Source organism: Rhinoraja longicauda, chromosome 6 (assembly GCF_053455715.1).
Source record: "Rhinoraja longicauda isolate Sanriku21f chromosome 6, sRhiLon1.1, whole genome shotgun sequence".
Classification (NCBI taxonomy): Eukaryota; Metazoa; Chordata; class Chondrichthyes; order Rajiformes; family Arhynchobatidae; genus Rhinoraja; species Rhinoraja longicauda.
In genome coordinates, this window is record NC_135958.1 from 67,790,423 (window position 1) to 67,809,987 (window position 19,565).

Below are 19,565 nucleotides of genomic sequence, written 5' to 3' on the forward strand. Positions count from 1 at the left end.
TCCGATCCGCAAGGTCTGCCCATAAAGTCTGGACTCAGGCTTGGTTAGATAACCAAAGGACTCCCAGGATGAGCTGGCACTTGACGTGGGAGAGCAGACTGAAAATAAAAGTCCCCAACACGCTGAAATGTTTCAAGTTGTGGATTCTGTGAAGGAAACCAGGAGTGGTTTAACATACAAGGAAGTAAAAAAGTTTTTATTTGTGTTTACACTCTGCCAGCAGTTTACAATGCTTCATAATATTCACATACAATTGTGGGCACGTTTACCAATGTAATCCACAACAATCATGCAACAGATGGCAGGGCAGACAGGATCTCAATCAATATCCCCTGGCCTCTATTCCATGGCTTTACCCTGTCCCATCTGCACCCCTTTTCTCATTCTCATCCATTAGGTCTATACCCGCAAAACAAGACCCTTCCCCTATTCTACCACCACACCCCATTCCCCCAGTTATCCAGGTTATAGGTTGTTTTTCTCACTGTACAAATAAGTCAGGCTCTTCAGCGCTCATCCAGGACATGTCCCGTTGGGTTGAGAGAGTGCAGGACACTGAGATCCCTGACTGGGGCGATGAAGAGTTCTACTGAGGGCTTGTAACACGTACACAGTGCGGAACGGTTGTTGCCAATAGTTAAGAAAGTTAGAGAATCCGAGGTTGGTTTCGAGGAGCCTGATCTCCACGGCTGCCCAACGCTTCCCTGCAGACGACCAACGCTCCGCTGCCATCCTCTGCTCACTGCTTGGCTTTCTTCACGATGGTTCCCACCGCAGAAATGACGGTGGTTTTCGCTCCGGTGGCACTGGTGGTCACGGTGACGACTCCCGGGAGGGTGGCAGTGGTCGTGATGATTGTCGGCTGGGCTATTGTCGTCACGGGTACCGCTGAGTCCCATTTACTCTTCCTTTTCTGAGAATCTGAAGGAGGAAAGGCTGACATAAAAACAAGAATATTTGCCCGCAATCCAGAATGGCGCCAGTACTGGCACACCAGCTGGGGGGACAGGTTCCACACCCCTGAGACAGCTTCCCTCCTCCCCTTGTGCCCTTCCCTGCTGCATGCACCTCTGGCACCTGTGCCCTCAACTGTGGTGTCCCCCTATCACATGTGCCTCCTGCCCTTATGCCCTCTCCTGCTGTGTGCCCATCCCATGTGCCCTCCCTAACTGCATGCCCTCCTCCCCATGTGCTCTCCCTGGTGTGTCCTCCTCCCCATGTGCTCTCCCTTGCTCTACTCTACTGCTCTTTGTACTCCCTCCTGTTCCATGTGCTCACCTGCCCTGTGTGCCTTTCTGCCTCATGCATCTCACGGTTCCCAGCCTGTGGTTGATGTGTTCCCAGTGGTGGGCTGCCGTGCAACACCTTACCTGCCGCGGTTGTGCTTGATGTGGTGGTGGTGGCCGTGCCGGAGCTGGTATTGGTTCCTGTCTTTGTTCTGGTTACAAATTCAATCTGCAAAAAAGAAAGAATTGAAACTTAAATCAAACAAAATAAACAGTCTCACCTGATCGACCAAAGATCACCTGATTTCCCCCTGAGTACAAATCCACACATTCCCCAGCAATAAGGTACTGTGTTGGATTCCCCAAACATATTACTGGATAGTTGAGGTTCTTTAACCTTAGGTCTCCCATTCTCATTCACTCAGTTGTTGCAACAATGAATCTATTGTCAGCCCACTGTCCAAAGGTGCAGCCAACTTTTGAATTCATATACAAACACCCTACGTGTGGCCTCGAAACAAGGAATTGCAGATGCTGGTTTACAAAAAAAAGACACAAAGTGCTGGAGTAACTCAGTGGGTCTGAGTTGTCTGGAACAGATTAAATACTATTAATGTGAGATATAGTTTAGTACAATACAATTTTTTACATCAACTATATTTAACTCCGAAAAAATTAACCAATTTAAATCCAAATTTACCTGAAATTTGTTTTAGATGCAACCAGGATGTGGGTACTTTTTTACACTCCACATGGGCATGTCCTAAGGCAACTCCTTTTTGGAAAGACCTAAAAAACTTTTTGGAACAATTGATGAATAAGACCATACCATTGGATCCAAGGTTGTTTTTATTGGGAGATACTAAAGGAATATTACCAAGATTAATTTTAGATAAATATCAGGAAAGATTTCTCAAAATAGCAATAGCAATAGCAAAAAAAGTGGGGCGGTCACTTGGAAAGATCACAATGAAATAAGAATTGCAAGATGGTATGCAGAAATGCGTAGTTGTATCCCATTAGAAAAAGCTACTTATAATCTGAGAGATAAATATGATTTCTTTTTGAAACTTTGGAACCCATTCACTTTAAAACTAGGATTAAGAATTGGAAATATTTAATTTCAGGATTGTTTTGATACCCCTAAAAAGAATTTAATAAGAAATTAGCCGGAAGTGTTTCCTTCTTGTCTCCAGGTTCCCTTCTTTCTTCCTTCTTTCTTTCTTTCCTTTTTAAAATTTTTTATTTCTTTATCTTTCTTCTTCTCCTTTTTCCTCTTTTTTCTAACTGGGGGGTGGGGAGAGGGGGGTTGTGGGTGGGGAGATAATACAGAACAATACAGGTATAATCGAATTTAAATGTATAATCGAATTTATAATGTAGGTACCATCGCGTACTATGAGTTCATACATGTATTTGTTTTGTTAAAATTTAAATTAAAAAAAAAAAATAAAAAAAACATGTCTGGAGAACTTGGATAGACTGATGAAGGGTCCCAATCCGAAACATCACCTATCCATGTGCTCCACAGATGCTGTCTGACCTGCTGAGTTACTCCAGCACGTTGTGTCTTTCTCTGTGTGGCATCTGGTACCGTTCAAATGGCAGGGACATTAATGCACGGCACTACTATTCCACAATTGGTTCAAGGTGGCTACGCATCATGACCCTTTTAACAGCGATTAGGGATAGACAATAAATGCTGGCACTTCCAGCAATGACCAACTATCCCAAACAAATGACTACGTTAGAACAAAGTTCAGTTGCTATCAAGATACACTGTTTAGGCAGAAGGAACGTGCATGACTTTGTTTCCTGTCCAATCAACCTCAATGGTATTGAGGTGGTAGCATCTCACTCGCCTTTGTCCGCTCCTTCTTGGCTTTCTCGATCTTGTCCATTTCTATTTTCTGTGCTTTGGCTGTCAGAGGAGAATGAGATGGGGTGTCAGAACAGATCAGAATATGGCTCTGTTAACATTGAGAGTGATCAATATAGAAACATAGAAAATAGGTGCAGGAGTAGGCTATTCGGCCCTTCGAGCCTGCACCGCCATTCAATATGATCATGGCTGATCATCCAACAGTATCCTGTACCTGCCTTCTCTCCATACTCCCTGATCCCTTTAGCCACAAGGACCACATCTAACTCCCTCTTAAATATAGCCAATGAACTGGCCTCAACTACCTTCTGTGGCAGAGAATTCCACAGATTCACCACTCTGTGTGAAAAAAAACGTTCTCATCTCGGTCCTAAAAGACTTCCTCCTTATCCTTAAACTGTGACCCCTTGTTCTGGACTTCCCCAACATCGGGAACAATCTTCCTGCATCTAGCCTGTCCAACCCCTTAAGAATTTTGTATGTTTCTACAAGATCCCCCCAGGTATATAGGTGCGTATATAGGTGCATATTGATGTAGGTATGGTCCCCACAAGCTTCAATAAAACATTACCTAGGGCTTCATAGTACGAGTCTTCCGACCATCCATGAGGGTCAAACATGTCCTGAGGAGAAAGGAACACATCAAATTCATTGTAATAACGTCCATCCTTTCTTCTACTCACATTGCTCTGACAGTGCCTTTTGTACAGCAGACGCATTGCATCCATGGAGCGTTCACTATGTTCTAATACATCATTGTAGCATCAGCTCAGGAGTTGACCTGACCCCGTATGTTATTTTTTTGTAAAGGATTTTGGAATATTTCAAGCTGAAAAGATTCATATAATTAGAGGAGGAATATCTTTAGTCAAAAGGTAGCGAATCTATGGAATTCATTGCCACAGACAGTTGTGGAGGCCAAGTCAATAGATATTTTTAAGGCAAAGATTGACATATTCTTGATTAGTAAAGAAGTCAGGGGTTATGGGGAGAGGGCAGGAGAATAGGGTTGAGAGAGAAAGATAGATCAGTCATGTTTGAATGGCGGCATAGAATTGATGGGCCGAATGGCCTAATTCTGCTCTGAGAATTCATGAATTGTGTCTTTCTTTTTTGCCTCGCTAACCTTGGCCTCGATTTTTCAGAGACCACACCTGCAATTCCCCAGTGCTGTATTGAGATCATATTGCTTATCATTGATCCCCACTGCCATTAATAGTCCATTAAATGAGAAACGTTTCTTTCAATCTCCACCTTTGAGGACCTGGAAACTATTTTGATCTCTAATCCCCTGATTAACTAACCATCAGAAATTAACTATGATTCCCTTATCTATTCATTCTATTGTTTTGAGAAGTTCTATTAAGTCATTGCTCTTACAGCTTCAACTCATAGAATTGAACTATCCTTGAGGAATTTCCAGTAAATCTGCTTTTGTGCCTTTTTTCTGGTAATCTTGCAGTGAGAAGACCAAAATTGTCCACACTTTTGAGATGAGGCATTCCCATCGACGTTGATCATGATTTATTTTCAAACAGAAGCGAAGATATCTCAGGTCAAATGCCATAAAAGTACTTTGCTGCATCAGTGACAGTCTGCTGCAAATGTACAGTGAAGAGTAGAGGAACAAGGATGAACCAAAGTTCACTTTACCGTTATAAAAAATCAAATCAGAAGTGCATTCTGGCTTGTAAGTTTACAAATGTGGCTAATCTTTGCTGGGACTGTTTTGATTTGTATTACACTGAAGCCATTACTGTTTGTTGTAGCTGGTGGTGAAAGCAATTTCTGGCAATGAATTAATAACTGTATTAGAACATCAGAAGAGGTCTGGGAGAAGCAGTGGGCCATTCTTCAGGAATCAGGGTTATGATCTTGATCTGGCTGGCAAAGAGTCTTGTGTGCTAAAGGAATCCATTATAAATTATTATTCTTAATGTATAACAGATTATCTGGTTTGGAGTTCAATATTCAAACATCAAGAACAATTAGAGCAGAAACACAATAAAACTACCTCAGAACATCCCCATGTTGGTGATTTCATTGAATGTTTTTATACCGCTTGTAATCCATGGAGTATCAGATCTGAGGTATGGGTATCGGATGGTATTGTTTTATTATTGTCACATGCACTGAGATACAGTGAAAAACTTTACATGCGTGATATCCAGACAAATCATACAATACACAAGTACAATCAGCACAGTGCACAAGTGATTTCACTAATGATTTTTGATGCTTGAAAAAATGACAGCAAACTGCAAAAAACTTTCAACTGGTGAATATATATATTAAAAATTAAAACTTCTCTGAGACTGTATTGTAAACCAGCATGAAAGGAGCATGAGGGTAGCATTAAACATTGTCCATCTGCAAAAGCAATGCATTATTCACACACAACTTAAGGCTTCGTATTGTGATCTTTTACAAGTCTCTTGGTTTGCTTAAGGCTCTGAATACAGCAACAGAACTGGTAGTTGAGAAGAATTGAAATTCAAAAAATTTGATTCGCAGAATTTCAAACTCAAACCGATTTGTACAAATTGATAAAACTCCACATTGTAATATCAACTATCTCATGCCCACTCGATGAAAATCAAGACTTCACTAGCTCAGTTCTATCTCTTTCTTTTCTAGCAACTCGGAGGCTGGGTAACATTTATCCCCCAGTGTGCTCCTTCCTCTTACTATCCTGCTTTTAAAATCCATGTCCTGTTATCTGATCACAACCTCCTGTTTCATCTTGACTTGTTTCCTATTTTGGCTTGGCTTTCACCACACTTCAAGGTCAGGCCTCGCCATGTGCATTTCTCACCGAAAGGAAGCTAGACACAAATAAATATTCAGTACTATTTGGACTGAGGAATTGACAAATACCTTGGGATAGTTTGTGCCTAGTTCATCGATGCCGCAGAACTGGATAAGTTTTTCATAAATACTAAACAGGGACAAAAAGGTACGAGTTCAAACAAAGGCATACACATAATGATAACAGCATTCAACAGACAATCCAATTGATCAGTGAGCGCTGAGCAGTGACTTCTTCTAGAGCACCCCATCTCCAACTGGAACCAAGTACAGCCTCCCTCGCCCCTAAAGCAGACACCTGCTCTAAACCACAGCCAAAGAACAACCCCTTTCTTCATAAACCCCAGCATTAGCAAATTTGCAGATGATACTAAGCTGGGGGGTAGTGTGAACTGTGAGGAAGATGCTATGAGGTTGCAGGGTGACTTGGACAGGTTGTGTGAGTGGGCGGATACATGGCAGATGCAGTTTAATGTAGATAAGTGTGAGGTTATTCACTTTGGAAGTAAGAATAGAAAGGCAGATTATTATCTGAATGGTGTCAAGTTAGGAAGAGGGGATGTTCAACGAGATCTGGGTGTCCTAGTGCATCAGTCACTGAAAGGAAGCATGCAGGTACAGCAGGCAGTGAAGAAAGCCAATGGAATGTTGGCCTTCATAACAAGAGGAGTTGCGTATAGGAGCAAAGAGGTCCTTCTACAGTTGTACCGGGCCCTGGTAAGACCGCACCTGGAGTACTGTGTGCAGTTTTGGTCTCCAAATTTGAGGAAGGATATTCTTGCTATTGAGGGCGTGCAGCGTAGGTTCACTAGGTTAATTCCCGGAATGGCGGGACTGTCGTATGTTGAAAGGCTGGAGCAATTAGGCTTGTATACACTGGAATTTAGAAGGATGAGGGGGGATCTTATTGAAACATATAAGATAATTAGGGGATTGGACACATTAGAGGCAGGAAACATGTTCCCAATGTTGGGGGAGTCCAGAACAAGGGGCCACAATTTAAGAATAAGGGGTAGGCCATTTAGAACGGAGATGAGGAAGAACTTTTTCAGTCAGAGAGTGGTGAAGGTGTGGAATTCTCTGCCTCAGAAGGCAGTGGAGGCCAGTTCGTTGGATGCTTTCAAGAGAGAGCTGGATAGAGCTCTTAAGGATAGCGGAGTGAGGGGGTATGGGGAGAAGGCAGGAACGGGGTACTGATTGAGAGTGATCAGCCATGATCGCATTGAATGGCAGTGCTGGCTCGAAGGGCTGAATGGCCTACTCCTGCACCTATTGTCTATTGTCTAAGACCTGACCCTTGTGCTAACCCACTGCCTCAGCTCAGAATCAATCCTTGCTTCCTCATGTGATAAAGCCATCAGACCCAAACCTGGATCTGACCCAAACACACAAACCTGGGATTGCGAAATTCTTTTTTTCTCTGGATGATGTTGTTCATGTCAAGTCCTTCATTCAGCTTTCTGTCATACAGCTTCTGAATCTTCTCCTGTGGAGACGCAGAATAAAACAGCTAACATTGAGCACCACTCAATGGGCAATTATAGGGCTGAATTTATTCACACATGCATACGCTTTCAAACTACATAGACTCAAGCCCACCCTGCTTCAGAATTTGCTCAGTTCTGTTGATGACCAGTGTTAGGGGCGGCACTGTGGCACAGCGGAGGAGTTACTGCCTTACTGCGCCAGAGACCCAGTTTAGATCCTGACCACAGGTGCTGTCTGCATAGAGTTTGTACGTTCTCCCCGTGACCACAAGGGTTTTCTCCGGGTGCTCCGGTTTCCTCCCACACTCCAAAGATGGTTAATTGGCTTTGCTACATTGTCCATGGTTGGCACGGACTCATTGGGCCGAAGGGCCTGTTTCCGCGCTTGATATCTAAACTAAACTAAACCAAGTGAATCCTCATTGTGGCGTCACACAGGTGGCCTTTTCTGCAGATGGTCACCAAGCTTGGATTGTCTGTTGAATGCTGATTGATTCTCCATCCCACTTGCCCAAGGCCTCTGTGGCCAACTGTACCGTCATCTGCTGGTCCCATGCAGATCAACCAAACTTCAGCATTCAAGATGACATCTTCCTAACTGGAAATAAAATAACAAAAATTCTGGAAATGCTCAAGATGTATAGATAATAATGTTTTGAGAGGAACATGTTCACCTCTAATTTTTCCAAGTTCTATATTGTAATTTCATTTGGATGCAACAGTTTCCTGTCACATCCCCCAAGATGTTTGGGTTGTTAGGGTAATTGGTTATTGTTGATTGTCCCTGGTGTAAGTGAATGGTGGAATGATGGGGTGTGGGTGGGTGGGGGAAAGGAGGAGCTGATGGAAGTGGAGGGGGAATAAAACAGTTAGGCAAGGATTGGTGTGCAATTGGGAGCTTGATGTTTTGTGGACTTGGGTGGGCATAAGGGCTAATTTATATGTTGTACCTCTATGACTTGAACTATCAGCTACTTTTCATCCACAGACAATGCCTGATCCACTGACTACTCCCTCCACTTTGTTTTTATTTCAGATTCGCGTTATTTTCCCTGTCCCTGCATCACAGTGGCGCAGCGGTAGAGTTGCCGCCTCACAGCGGCAGCGACGTGGATTTGATCCTAACTACGGGTACTGTCTGTAAGGAGTTTGTACATTCTCTGTGACCGTGTGGGTTTTCACCGGGTGCTCCGGTTTCCTCCCACACTTCAAAGACGTGCAGGTTTGTAGGTTAATTGGTTTGGGTAAAGTTGTAAATTTGTCCCTCGTGTGCAGGATAGCTCTGGTGTACAGGGAGATTGTTGGCCAGCAGGTACTTGGTGGCCCATTTCCACCCTGTATCTCCAAAGTCCAAGGTTTTGACTTTGTGCATCCCCGAATGGCTCAGTATAACTTTCCCGAATGAGCATCGGGAAAATTTATGGCACAGCTCCCTCCAAAGACAGCAAAGAATGGGGGAATAGCAGTCAGAGTAGTAATAACCTTCTTCCAAAACATAAATGCAATGTAAATTTTCATTTAGGTTATCATCAGCAAGAACAAACACAGCAGCGGAATGGGGTTGTAATTGTAACTGTAATTCTTTTTGTGCACAACCCGCAGGCATTGCCACTTTCATTTCACTGCACATCGAGTATGTGTATGTGACAAATAAATTTGACTTGACTTGACTTGACTTGGGTTGAGAGGGGAAAGATAGATCAGCCATGATTGAATGGCGGAGTAGACTATATGGTCCTAATGGTCTACTTCAGCTCCTATAACTTATGGATTCATCAATGAAAGATGAGGTAAGGAAACTGTACCACTTCCCATCTTCTACCCGTTTTGGCAAATAAATGTTCAAAGCTCACATATCAGCCCTCCTCATGAAGCTTAGCTTAGTGTAGAGATACAGCATGGAAACAGGCTCTTTGGCCCACCGAGTGTACTCTGACTATCGATCACCTGTTCATGCTAGCTATCCCATTACACACTCGGGGCAATTAACAGAAGCCAATTAATCTACACACCTGCATGTCTTTGGGATGTGGGAGGAAACCAGACCACAGGGAGAAGGTGCAAACTCCACACAGACATCACCCAAAGTCAGATCGAACCCGGATCTCTGGCGCTGTCAGGCAGCAACTCTACCGCTGCACCACTGTGCCGCCCAATTGAGAGCCCATGTTAAATTAAACACTGCTGTTTGTAGGGAGTCTCAAAGTCAAATGTTTCATATGCCACTGTGAAATTAAGTTGAATTCAAGGAGTTTGCCACATTCAACATTAGCCAGCACAAGGATAACCCAGGTCTGCTTGTCCCAGTCTGCCCTTCCTCTAATTCTATACATATATCATGGGTTGGGTGGGATGGGCCGGTACTTCCTGAGACTGTGGACGATTTGTGCGTGTGCGAGAGGAAAGAACATGTCCACGCGCAGTTGAAAGCAGCACAGGCTTCTCACACCTGCTCAACACATTCCTTGATACCGGCCAAGATATTACTCATTGTAAACATTGCAGCCTGAGCTTGTGGGTGCGTATGTACAGCAGTGTATAAAGGGCAATCAGTCACGGCGAGCGCACCTTTTTAGATATGATTCCTTTTGGAGGGGACTAGTGTATTTCACGGTGCTGGGTGTAGCTGTACAGAAAGAGAACAACAAGGCAAGCTCCTTGAATTCAACTTAATTTCACAATGCATTTGACGTTGAAGTGGCCCACAAACAACAATGTTTAATTTCATACGGAAAGTCAATAAAACTCTCCGATATCAGTGGAATTTATATACTGCCTTTAAATTGGCAAAAATAACCCCAAGATTATGAGGATGTTGCCAGGATTTGAGAGTCTGAGCTATAGGAAGAGGTTGAACAGGCTGGGGCTCTATTCCTTGGAGCGCAAGAGGGTGAGGGGTGATCTTATAGTGATGTATAAAATTATGAGAGGAATGGATCAGGTGGACACACAGAGTCTCTTGCCCGGAGTAGGGGAATCAAGAACCAGACGACTTAGGTTTAAGGTGATGGGGGAAAGATTAAATATAAATTTGAGGGGTAACTTTTTCATACAAAAGGAGGTGGATGTCTGGAACAAGCAGCCAGAGGAGGTAGTTGAGGCAGGGATATTGCAAGTTTAAGACATGTACATGGATAGGACATGTTTTGAGGAATATGGGCCAAACGCAGGCAGGTGGGGCTAGAGCACATGGGACATGTTGGTTGGTGTGGGCAAGTTGGGCCAAAGGGACTGTTTCCATGCTGTATGATTCGATGCTATTAGATCAAATTGCACACAGAAATATTATGACCCATGACAAAAATGTTTAAAAGCAAAATATTGAAAAACTGAAATGAAGAAACTGAAATGCTGAGGTTACTTAGTAGTGAGACAGCATCTGCAGAGAGAGAAAAATAACTATCGTTTCAGATTGATGATCTTTCATTAGAACTTTGATCAAAAGCTTGGTCAACGAAGTAGATTGGAATCAGAATATTAATGAAGAAATAAATATTTAATGTAATGAAATTTCAGAGACCAGGCAGCGATTGGTATCGCTGATGGAAAGGTTACTAATTATGAAGATGTCCAATGATTTAGATCATTTCCTGGGTTCCTACAATGTTAACACAAGAGTATTTAAAATGTGTATGTGACGAGGAGTGGAAGCAGCTGGGAATAGAGGAAGCACAGTGGCTGAGCTGAGAGAGCTGCTGCCTCATAGCTCTTGTAATCCGGATACAACCCTCACCTCTGGAGTTTACTGTGTGGAGTTTGCATGTTCTCCCTGTGAATGCATGGGTCTTTTCCCGGTGCTCCAGTTTGCTCCCACATTCCAAAGATGCAGCTTAATTGACCACTGTAATTTGCTGCTAGTGTGTAGATGAGTGGCAGAATCTGGGGGGCGTTGACAGGAATGTGGGGAGAATAAAATGGGATTAGTGTAAATCAATGCTCGACAGTTGCAATGATATGGTGCTCCAAAGGATCTATTTTTGTTCCGTAAGACTATGACTGATAAAGATCACCTCAATATGCTGAATCAGCTCTTACATGAAGGGCATTTTAGCTAGTCTGTCATGAAAGGAAGGAGATGGTTAAAAAAATCATTAGCTGAGATTCTCATTGTGAGCTTTAGCCAGTGGGATCCTTGCTGTAAATCATGCCTACTGATGATTCAGATCAGGACACTGGATTTGCTGTTGGAAATAAGAACAAACCTCCTGATGTACAATGCACTGTTCGTCTTGTTGAGGGACACAGCTATAATGGAGCTAATGAATCTGCTGGCTGGTTGTGGAGGTGTGATACTCCCTTCCCGTACTGATACTCCATTCACATTCACTGGCCACTCTCTACATGCACCCAGTAGGTTACAGAGGTTATAGAGAGAGGCCTTTAGGTGCACAAAGAAGGCTGACACATGACTACTACCGGGCCTATAATAAAATACTCACAGAAAAAGTTTAAGAAATTAAGTGAAGGTCATGGATGAACCAAATCGGGTTATATATTTTATCTGGGTATTCATAATCCATGCAGCACCCAAATGTGACAGGATCAAAGAGTGCAGGAAGGAACTGCAGATGCTGGTTTACACTAAAGGAAGAGGTGATTCTACGAGGTCGAGACCCTTCTTCAAACTGAAGAAGGATCTCAACCCTATTCCTTTTCTCCAGAGATGCTGCCTGACCCGCTGAGTTACTCCAGCACTTTGTGTCCGTCTTCAGGATCAGAGAATGTCAGATAAACTCATTCTGCATAAAGGTGTAATGTGCTAATCCGATTAGTGATCTTTTAGCAAAATAAACAGATCAGCTTCAAAGAAAAGGATAAACTAAGTATCTGTCACATTGCGCCATTTTCCAGCGTAACTTTGGACACCTCCTCTATTCGCCCTCCATACCTGTAAATGATTGGAGCATCTTCCCATGGGTTCAGGAGGGATCTTGATGTCATCAGGGGACATGTTCCTGACTTTTTCTGAAAATGAAGCTAGGAAGGAAACAAAAGCTACGTTAGGGTTTTGGAACAAGGATAAGTTAGCACAGTCCCCTGCATCCACAAACCACGACAAACACTGCACTACTTGCAATGCCACGGTCCGATTTATCTAGAATTGCTGATAGTTTATTGTATATTTATTTGTTGTGTTGTTGCATTTAATGTGCCAGTAAAGCTGCAGCAATTAAGAATATTACTGTTCTGGTGCCTATGATAATTAAACACTCTTTACTTGACTCACTTCAGCACAACTAATTGTCATCCAATAAACAAGTTCAACCTGCATACACATCCCAACCATTTAGCACCACAAACGGCCTCTGAGATTTGTGCTTTCCCCTTCATGCTTGCAACGTTATGCTGGTTTCCTGGGCACTAATGCCTTCCTTAACCTGTTCAGTGCCACTCCCCGAGTATACTTGGGCCCCCCGAGTATACTTGGGCCATGGCCATAAACAAAACTTGGCAGTGAACAGGTTAACAATTTTGCTTGTGCAAAAACAGAAAATGCTATATCACAGCCCAACCTCATCCAAGCCTCACCCTAAATCCTTGTTGGATGGTGATTAAGAATGCAAATGATTGATGTTGGTTTCCAATTCCTACACCAATGATACCTTACAGTTATAAAGCTAGTTTAGGTTGAATGATTGCAGACATATAAACAGACATTTTGCCACAAAAAAATGATAGCAAAAAAGCGACAAGCTTGGTCCAAGGGGTAGGCTTTAAGTAATTTTCTAAAGGAGAGAATGAGATGGAGATGTTAGGGGAGGAAGCTTCAGAGTCTGGAGCCTGTGTAGTTGAACCCACAGCAGAGCGATTAAAGTCAGAGCGAAAATATCTCAGAGCAAGAAACAACAGGAGGGAGATGACGGGCAGATGGAGGTAGGTGAGGGTGGAGTTGGGAGATCGCAGATGGTAGGTAGAAACAGATAAGAGATGGAAAGAAATAGCAGGTGGAACGCGGTGGAAGGAGACTACAGATGCTGGAATCCGATAAGCAAGGAGGATGATAACTGGAACCTGATAAGGGGGGGGGGGGGGGGGGGGGGAGATGGGAGGTATCTTTTTGAAATATTGAAATACCTTGCATAAACCTTCTGGTTTATTTGATTGTAAAACATCATTTGATTCATTTTAGCTCTTCCAAGTCTTCCCTTCTTAAAGTTATTATCAAGTCTGCTTGTCAGCTTTTCAGGCAGAATATTTCAAAACTATAATCTTCTCAACTCCTCCCTACTTTTCATAGGTGTCTTACTGAAAATGTGACTGTGGACCAGAGGTATCACAAAATGCTGGAGTAACTCAGTGGGTCAGGCAGCATCTCAGGAGGGAAGGAATGGGTGACGTTTCGGGTCGAGACCGTTCTTCAGTCTGACTACAATGGAGCTGGCCTGCAGAGTGAGAAGGGTAGAACAATTGGCATTCAATGGTCTGATCCATTCACCTGCAACTGTATCAGATGGAGATTTTCTTTGCCTGTTTTAGACCCAAAAACTAATTCAACCCGTTGATAAAAGAACTTGTGAACACCAAGTTCCATTGGCAAAAGGAAAAGAATAAAACACAGGACCAATCGGAATGGGTAGATTATATACCACCAAATGTCGAGGAAAGACTGACACTAGTAAAGGTCTTCACAAGGTTAAAACTCATAGAAAAGACTGGTAGATATCTGGATGTACCGAACAATGATGCTTGTAATAGATCTTTCCCATTCACTTTGGGTTATCCGGAGGACTCCTTCCCTCAGCTGATCACACCAAAGCTGGTCCACGCTCTATCACAAATGGATTACCCTGAGACTGGCCCGACTTCATGGCAAACCGCAGTTTACCAAGGCATGCATATATAATGCTGACCTTAAATATCCTGCCTTAGAATTGCACTCAGTGTGGTGGCAGGTTCAGGTCTAGAGCTGGCAACACCTTGTGGGGGCTGGTCCACTCTTGCCAAGGTAAGTAAAAGGAGACTACACAAAGAAAATGAAGAAATCTCTGAGAGTAGACGATGTGGTGAGCCTCAATTTCTGTGCAAAATGGGTGCAAGAGGGAAGCAGCAAAGGTACGAAGTAGTATTTGGGTTATTTAATATTTTTAAGGCAGAGAAAGAAGGATTCTTGATTAATACGGGTGTCAGGAGTTATGGGGACGGCAGAAGAATGGGGTTAAAAGGGAAAGATATATCAGCCATGATTGAATGGTAGAGTAGACTTAATGGGCCGAATGGCCTAATTCTGCTCCCATCACCTATGAACTTATGGGAAGAACTAAACTGAGGGACTTTCTCCAAAGCACAAATTGTTGTAGCTTTAATAGTGTGCAGACACAAACATGAGGCTGGACAATGGCCCTTCATGCTTGAACTTTTCTATTGTTAAGGGCATGCCCGTACTCTATGTTGCACTCCCCTTTGCTGCATAATATATACTCTGTGCAAAGTTCAACAGCGAAAAACAGAACAGTGCACTTCTAGAATATCCTTTCAAAAGTTAATTTTGAGTTACATAATGTTATATTATTAACATTATGTAAGTTTATGAATGTTCTTTGTACAAGAACATTCAATGACTTTGATGGGTACAGACCTGCCAGTAGAAAATAATGGGTGCAGTATTGCTGGGGAAAGATCTATTCTTGTATAACTTTAGGATGCAGTTTCATAGGGTACAGGTCTGTTATAGTGCTACGCTATAGCACAAGACCATACATGTCCGTTAATAAGGGAGGAACTCTGAACATTCTTCTTTATTATTCAGTCATTCCTTTAGTGCCTTGAAGCTAATATACCGTATAACCCCTGTGTCCTTGTTGTGCTTTTTGACAATGCCCCCAGGGAACTATATTTTACAGAAAAGATCTTATAAACCTGCTATGAAATGTCTTTCGTATCATCTTCTGAAAGTCTGCACAAAGTGGTCATTAGGTGTGGAAACACAAGGTGGTCTCATCAATAATGTTAAATTCACAGCTCACCCTTACTGGGATCTGCTATTAATCTTGGAATGAAATATCCCTATTGTTCACGGAAAAGGATTGTCGTAGTGGGTTGGACACTATATTAAACCCCTTGGATTAAACTCATTTTATGATCATGCAGCACGGTGGCGCAGCGGTAGAGTTGCTGCCTTACAGCAAATGCAGTGCCGGAGACTCGGGTTCGATCCTGACTACGGGCGCCGTCTATACGGAGTTTGTACGTTCTCCCAGTGACCTACGTGGGTTTTCTCCGAGATCTTCGGTTTCCTCCCACACTCCAAAGACGTACAGGTATGTAGGTTAATTGACTGGGTAAATGTAAAAATTGTCCCTAGTGTGTGTAGGATAGTGTTAATGTGCGGGGATCGCCGGGCGGCGCGGACTCGGTGGGCCGAAGGGCGTTTCTAAATCTGTATCTCTAAATCAAAAAAAATCTAAAAAATGTTAGGCTTCTGTTTCCTGGATGTAAAATCCAAGGAGGTAGCCTCAGTCAATTACCTTTAGCCCCTGATTTGGTGACAGTGCGCAAGAATCGTGCTTGAGGTGATTTGGTTGAAAATAAAAATTCGCTAGGAGGTATTGGAATTGGGACTGAGGGATTTTATTTAGGCAGAGTTGGTGTACAATGGTGTGCTTCTCAACAACGGATATCTGACCATGGAGTTAACCCAGGGAGCCTAACCTTGTTCTCCGGAGATATTGCCTGATCCACTGAGTTACTCCAGCACATCTGCAGTTCCTTGTATCTACATGGAGCATCTAAATTGACATGACAGTCTTCACCTCAAGAAGCACAAAAAGAAATCACAGTGATCTACCTAACATAAACAAGTAACTGGTTGGGCATGCCGACTAATATCACTCAATTACTGTGTAAAGACTATATCCCTCAAACATGCCTGCAACCCAGTGACTAAAGCTAATAACAGTGCTTGGCCACCAGCAACATTTGGCATTGGATTTAATTCTTGTGCCATTCCCTTTACCAGCAGGACAACAAGGGTGGCACAATGGTACAGCTGGTAGAGCTGCTGTCTCCCACCTGGGTGCGATGTTAACCTCAGGTGCTGACTGTGTGGAATTTACACGTTCTCTCCATGCCCATGTGGGTTTCCTAAGGTACTGTTCCCCCCCCCCCCCCCCGCCCCCTCTCCTCCCCCACATGCTAAAGACATATAGGTTTATAGGTTAATTAGCCTTTATAACATTGTTTCTAACGTGTAGGGAGTGGATAGCATATAACTGGTGTGAACAAGTGATCGATGGTCAGCGCATTAGTTCCCTTCCGATGGAACATCAATGAACTGATTGTATTTTTGGGACAAACTGTAACATTTATGATCTTTCGTACAAATGATATTTTTTTTACCCCCCAGTTGTATTTTTACCCCCAATTATTAAAGCATGATGATGGATCCAAACTCACATATCCTGGATCATTAGTCCTCGCCCCTGAGTTAGTGGCTCAGCAACATGAGTATTATTCAACTGTGCCTCATTAAAGTGTGCTAAGGGCCAAAAGGATAAGTGAATTGAGAAACAGAATCCCAAATTAATGCAAAATATTCTTGCAGCTCAACTGGAAAAGTAGCTGAAAAGTCAAAGATTAATTGTCAAAAATATCTTGGGACAGGGCAGCACACAAAGGAAGTTTCAGTGTGCTGGAGTGAACTTTAATCCTTTTGAATATTTGGGGCCTGCCGTCACCATTAGAACTCCCTTTCTGTAATTAATAAGTAAATCAGCAGCTCCTGCTTGGATTATATGCTCCATTAAGTTGCTCTCTGTCTGACACCACAAGGTACAGACATGTCATGCGCGCGCACACACCAAAGCATGTAAATGCACACACGTGCACCACAGACAATTGGTGGGTTGCTCCATGTAATTAAGCTGTCCAAGACAAGTGACCCTGAGCTGCTGACCATTGCTTGACATGACTGATGATAACTCAGGGAATGGGCATGTGCTACAACCGACAGAGCATTGCAAGCTACTATCCAGAAGGAAGATTTAGAGAACATTAATAGCTCTGGGAAACCTTTTTCTCACTCCCTCTAGGCACTGCCCCCACTTTGTGCTGTATGGGTGCTCTTGGTGTCTGATTAAATTGGGCCTCGCTAAGCAGACTGTGGGAATTAGTTGAGCTCTGTGCATATAGTCATTGGAGCTTTGCCCAGTGCAGTTAATTCTGCAGGCTGAATGAAGGCAACACTGAAAAGAAAACCAGCTTAAAAAATTGCAGAGAAAAGCCTGGTATTTGTGTTGCCATGGAAATCGAGGTGAACACTTGGCCCCTTGCACAAATTCTGCACATCAACAAATCATTGAGTACATAAAAATCATCGTCAATTCTGCACTGGGAAGGCGAGCAAAGTCAGAGTTCCTGGGAGTTACCCGCCACTTTAAACCTAAGCATCGAGGAAATGGAGGTAGATGGTGGGCAGCTAAAATAGGGACATCTCGCAGTGAAGGATCAAACAAGCAGAAGCTCAGGCACAAAGGCAGCCAATGTATAACACAAGCAATATCAGCATGAGCAAGTTCGCCATTGTAGAAAATTACAAATAAGGCTGTCAGCTTAAATGTCTGCTGTAAACTGTTCCGAGTGTAGGTGTGTAGCAGGAGGATCGGTAGGGTGGGGCGATGCTGATGGGATGTGTGAGGAAAGATGGTATTAGTGTAGATGGGTGCTTGCTTGCTTGCAGTGGGGAGGCAAACAGGCCAACTTGATGTGCGGGGAATGGGAAATGACACAAAAGGACAAAATCATGGAAGAATGAGGGAAGTAAAACTTGGTGTAGGGAGAACGATGCAGAATAAATTGAGGCATGAAGAAAATGAGGATCATTTACATCAGTAGCCAGCACATGGAGAAATTTGGAAACAGGACCAGTCAGTGTTCCTGAATGGGACATGTAGGAAGGAACTGCAGATGCTGGTTTAAACCAAAGATAGACACAAAATGCTGGAGTAACTTTGCGGGACAGGCAGCATCTCTGGAAAGAAGGAATGGGTGATGTTTCGGGTTGAGACGGGACAGAGAACCCAATGTTTCAATAGGATGAAGGACTTACCAATACAAGGGTTTGGTCGCACCGTCTTCCATAAAATAAACTGCACCATACATTCCTCCATATGTAATCATGGAGGTTTCAATAACTCACACTGACTCCATATCTGGTTAAGTACAGTTAATTTTTAAGTATAGTTAATGTCAAGACTTTTGTCCATTTAGGTAGCCACAGGCATTATTACATTTCAACCGTAATATTTAATTAAATGATGTCTCATCTATGTGAATCAACATTCGGCCATGTATTAATGCCATCAATAAGCCAACTTATTTACGCTGCTGGAACACTTTATTCAAATCCTGATTCATCTTATCGACCAATGAAACCATCATCAACACTTTTGTTACTGCTAGGTTTGACAATGTCAGTGCAGTTCTGGTTGGTCTCAAAGATAGACACAAAATGTCGGAGTAACTCAGCGAGTCAGGCAGCATCACAGGTGAAAATGGGTAGGTGGCGTTTTGGGTCGGGACTCTTTTTCAGACTGATTGTGGTAGGGTGAGTGGGGCATAAACCCACTCAGTCTAAAGAAGGGTCCCGACCCGAAACGTCAACTATCCACTTTCTCCAGAGATACTGCCTAACCTGCTGTGTTACTCCAGCATCTTGTGTCTATCTTTGGTATAAAGCAGCATCTTGTAGTTCCTTTTCATTACATCTAATTGGTCTCTCTTGGATTTATCCTCAATGGATTAGAGTTCATCTGCAACTCTAAATGTTCATTTCTCACTCTCCTATTTACCTGTCACCCGATGTTTGCTGACCCACACTGGTTCCTGGTTAGGCAAAAGCTCAACTTCAAAACTCTCATCCTTGTTTACAAACAATTCCATGGCCTCACATTTTCCGGTTTCTGGATTCTCTTCCATATTTGATGTGTTTATAAATGCAATATTCTTTTTCTATATATCTACCTTCTTTCCCATAATTACGTAAATTCCAAACGACCTGTCCACTCTCACCAAAATGACATCCGATCCATCTGCCCAGCTTAATTGTTTTAAACTATCTCAAAATGCTGTTCCGTGACATACTTCCTTTGTGCTGGTGAAGGACAGTTCTCTTAAACGCATTTGAAGAATTTTTGGCCTTCAATGCATTTAAGGCAAATTTTATCC

The 19,565-nt window shown here is 43.0% G+C and overlaps 1 protein-coding gene across 1 annotated transcript in view; it reads right to left on the reverse strand.

Moving 5' to 3' along the window:
• Window positions 1–205: 205 nt before the first annotated feature.
• sap30bp (SAP30 binding protein) overlaps window positions 206–19,565 on the reverse strand; it is a 45,309-nt gene continuing 25,949 nt past the window's right edge. The window contains exons 5-11 of the mRNA XM_078401863.1: window positions 12,292–12,380; window positions 7,311–7,402; window positions 5,986–6,046; window positions 3,680–3,731; window positions 3,089–3,147; window positions 1,371–1,455; window positions 206–921 (exon numbers count right to left, since the gene is read on the reverse strand). Of these exons, the coding sequence (XP_078257989.1) occupies window positions 740–921; window positions 1,371–1,455; window positions 3,089–3,147; window positions 3,680–3,731; window positions 5,986–6,046; window positions 7,311–7,402; window positions 12,292–12,380 (620 nt within the window). The 3' untranslated portion in view covers window positions 206–739. The remainder of the gene's footprint in view (window positions 922–1,370; window positions 1,456–3,088; window positions 3,148–3,679; window positions 3,732–5,985; window positions 6,047–7,310; window positions 7,403–12,291; window positions 12,381–19,565) is intronic.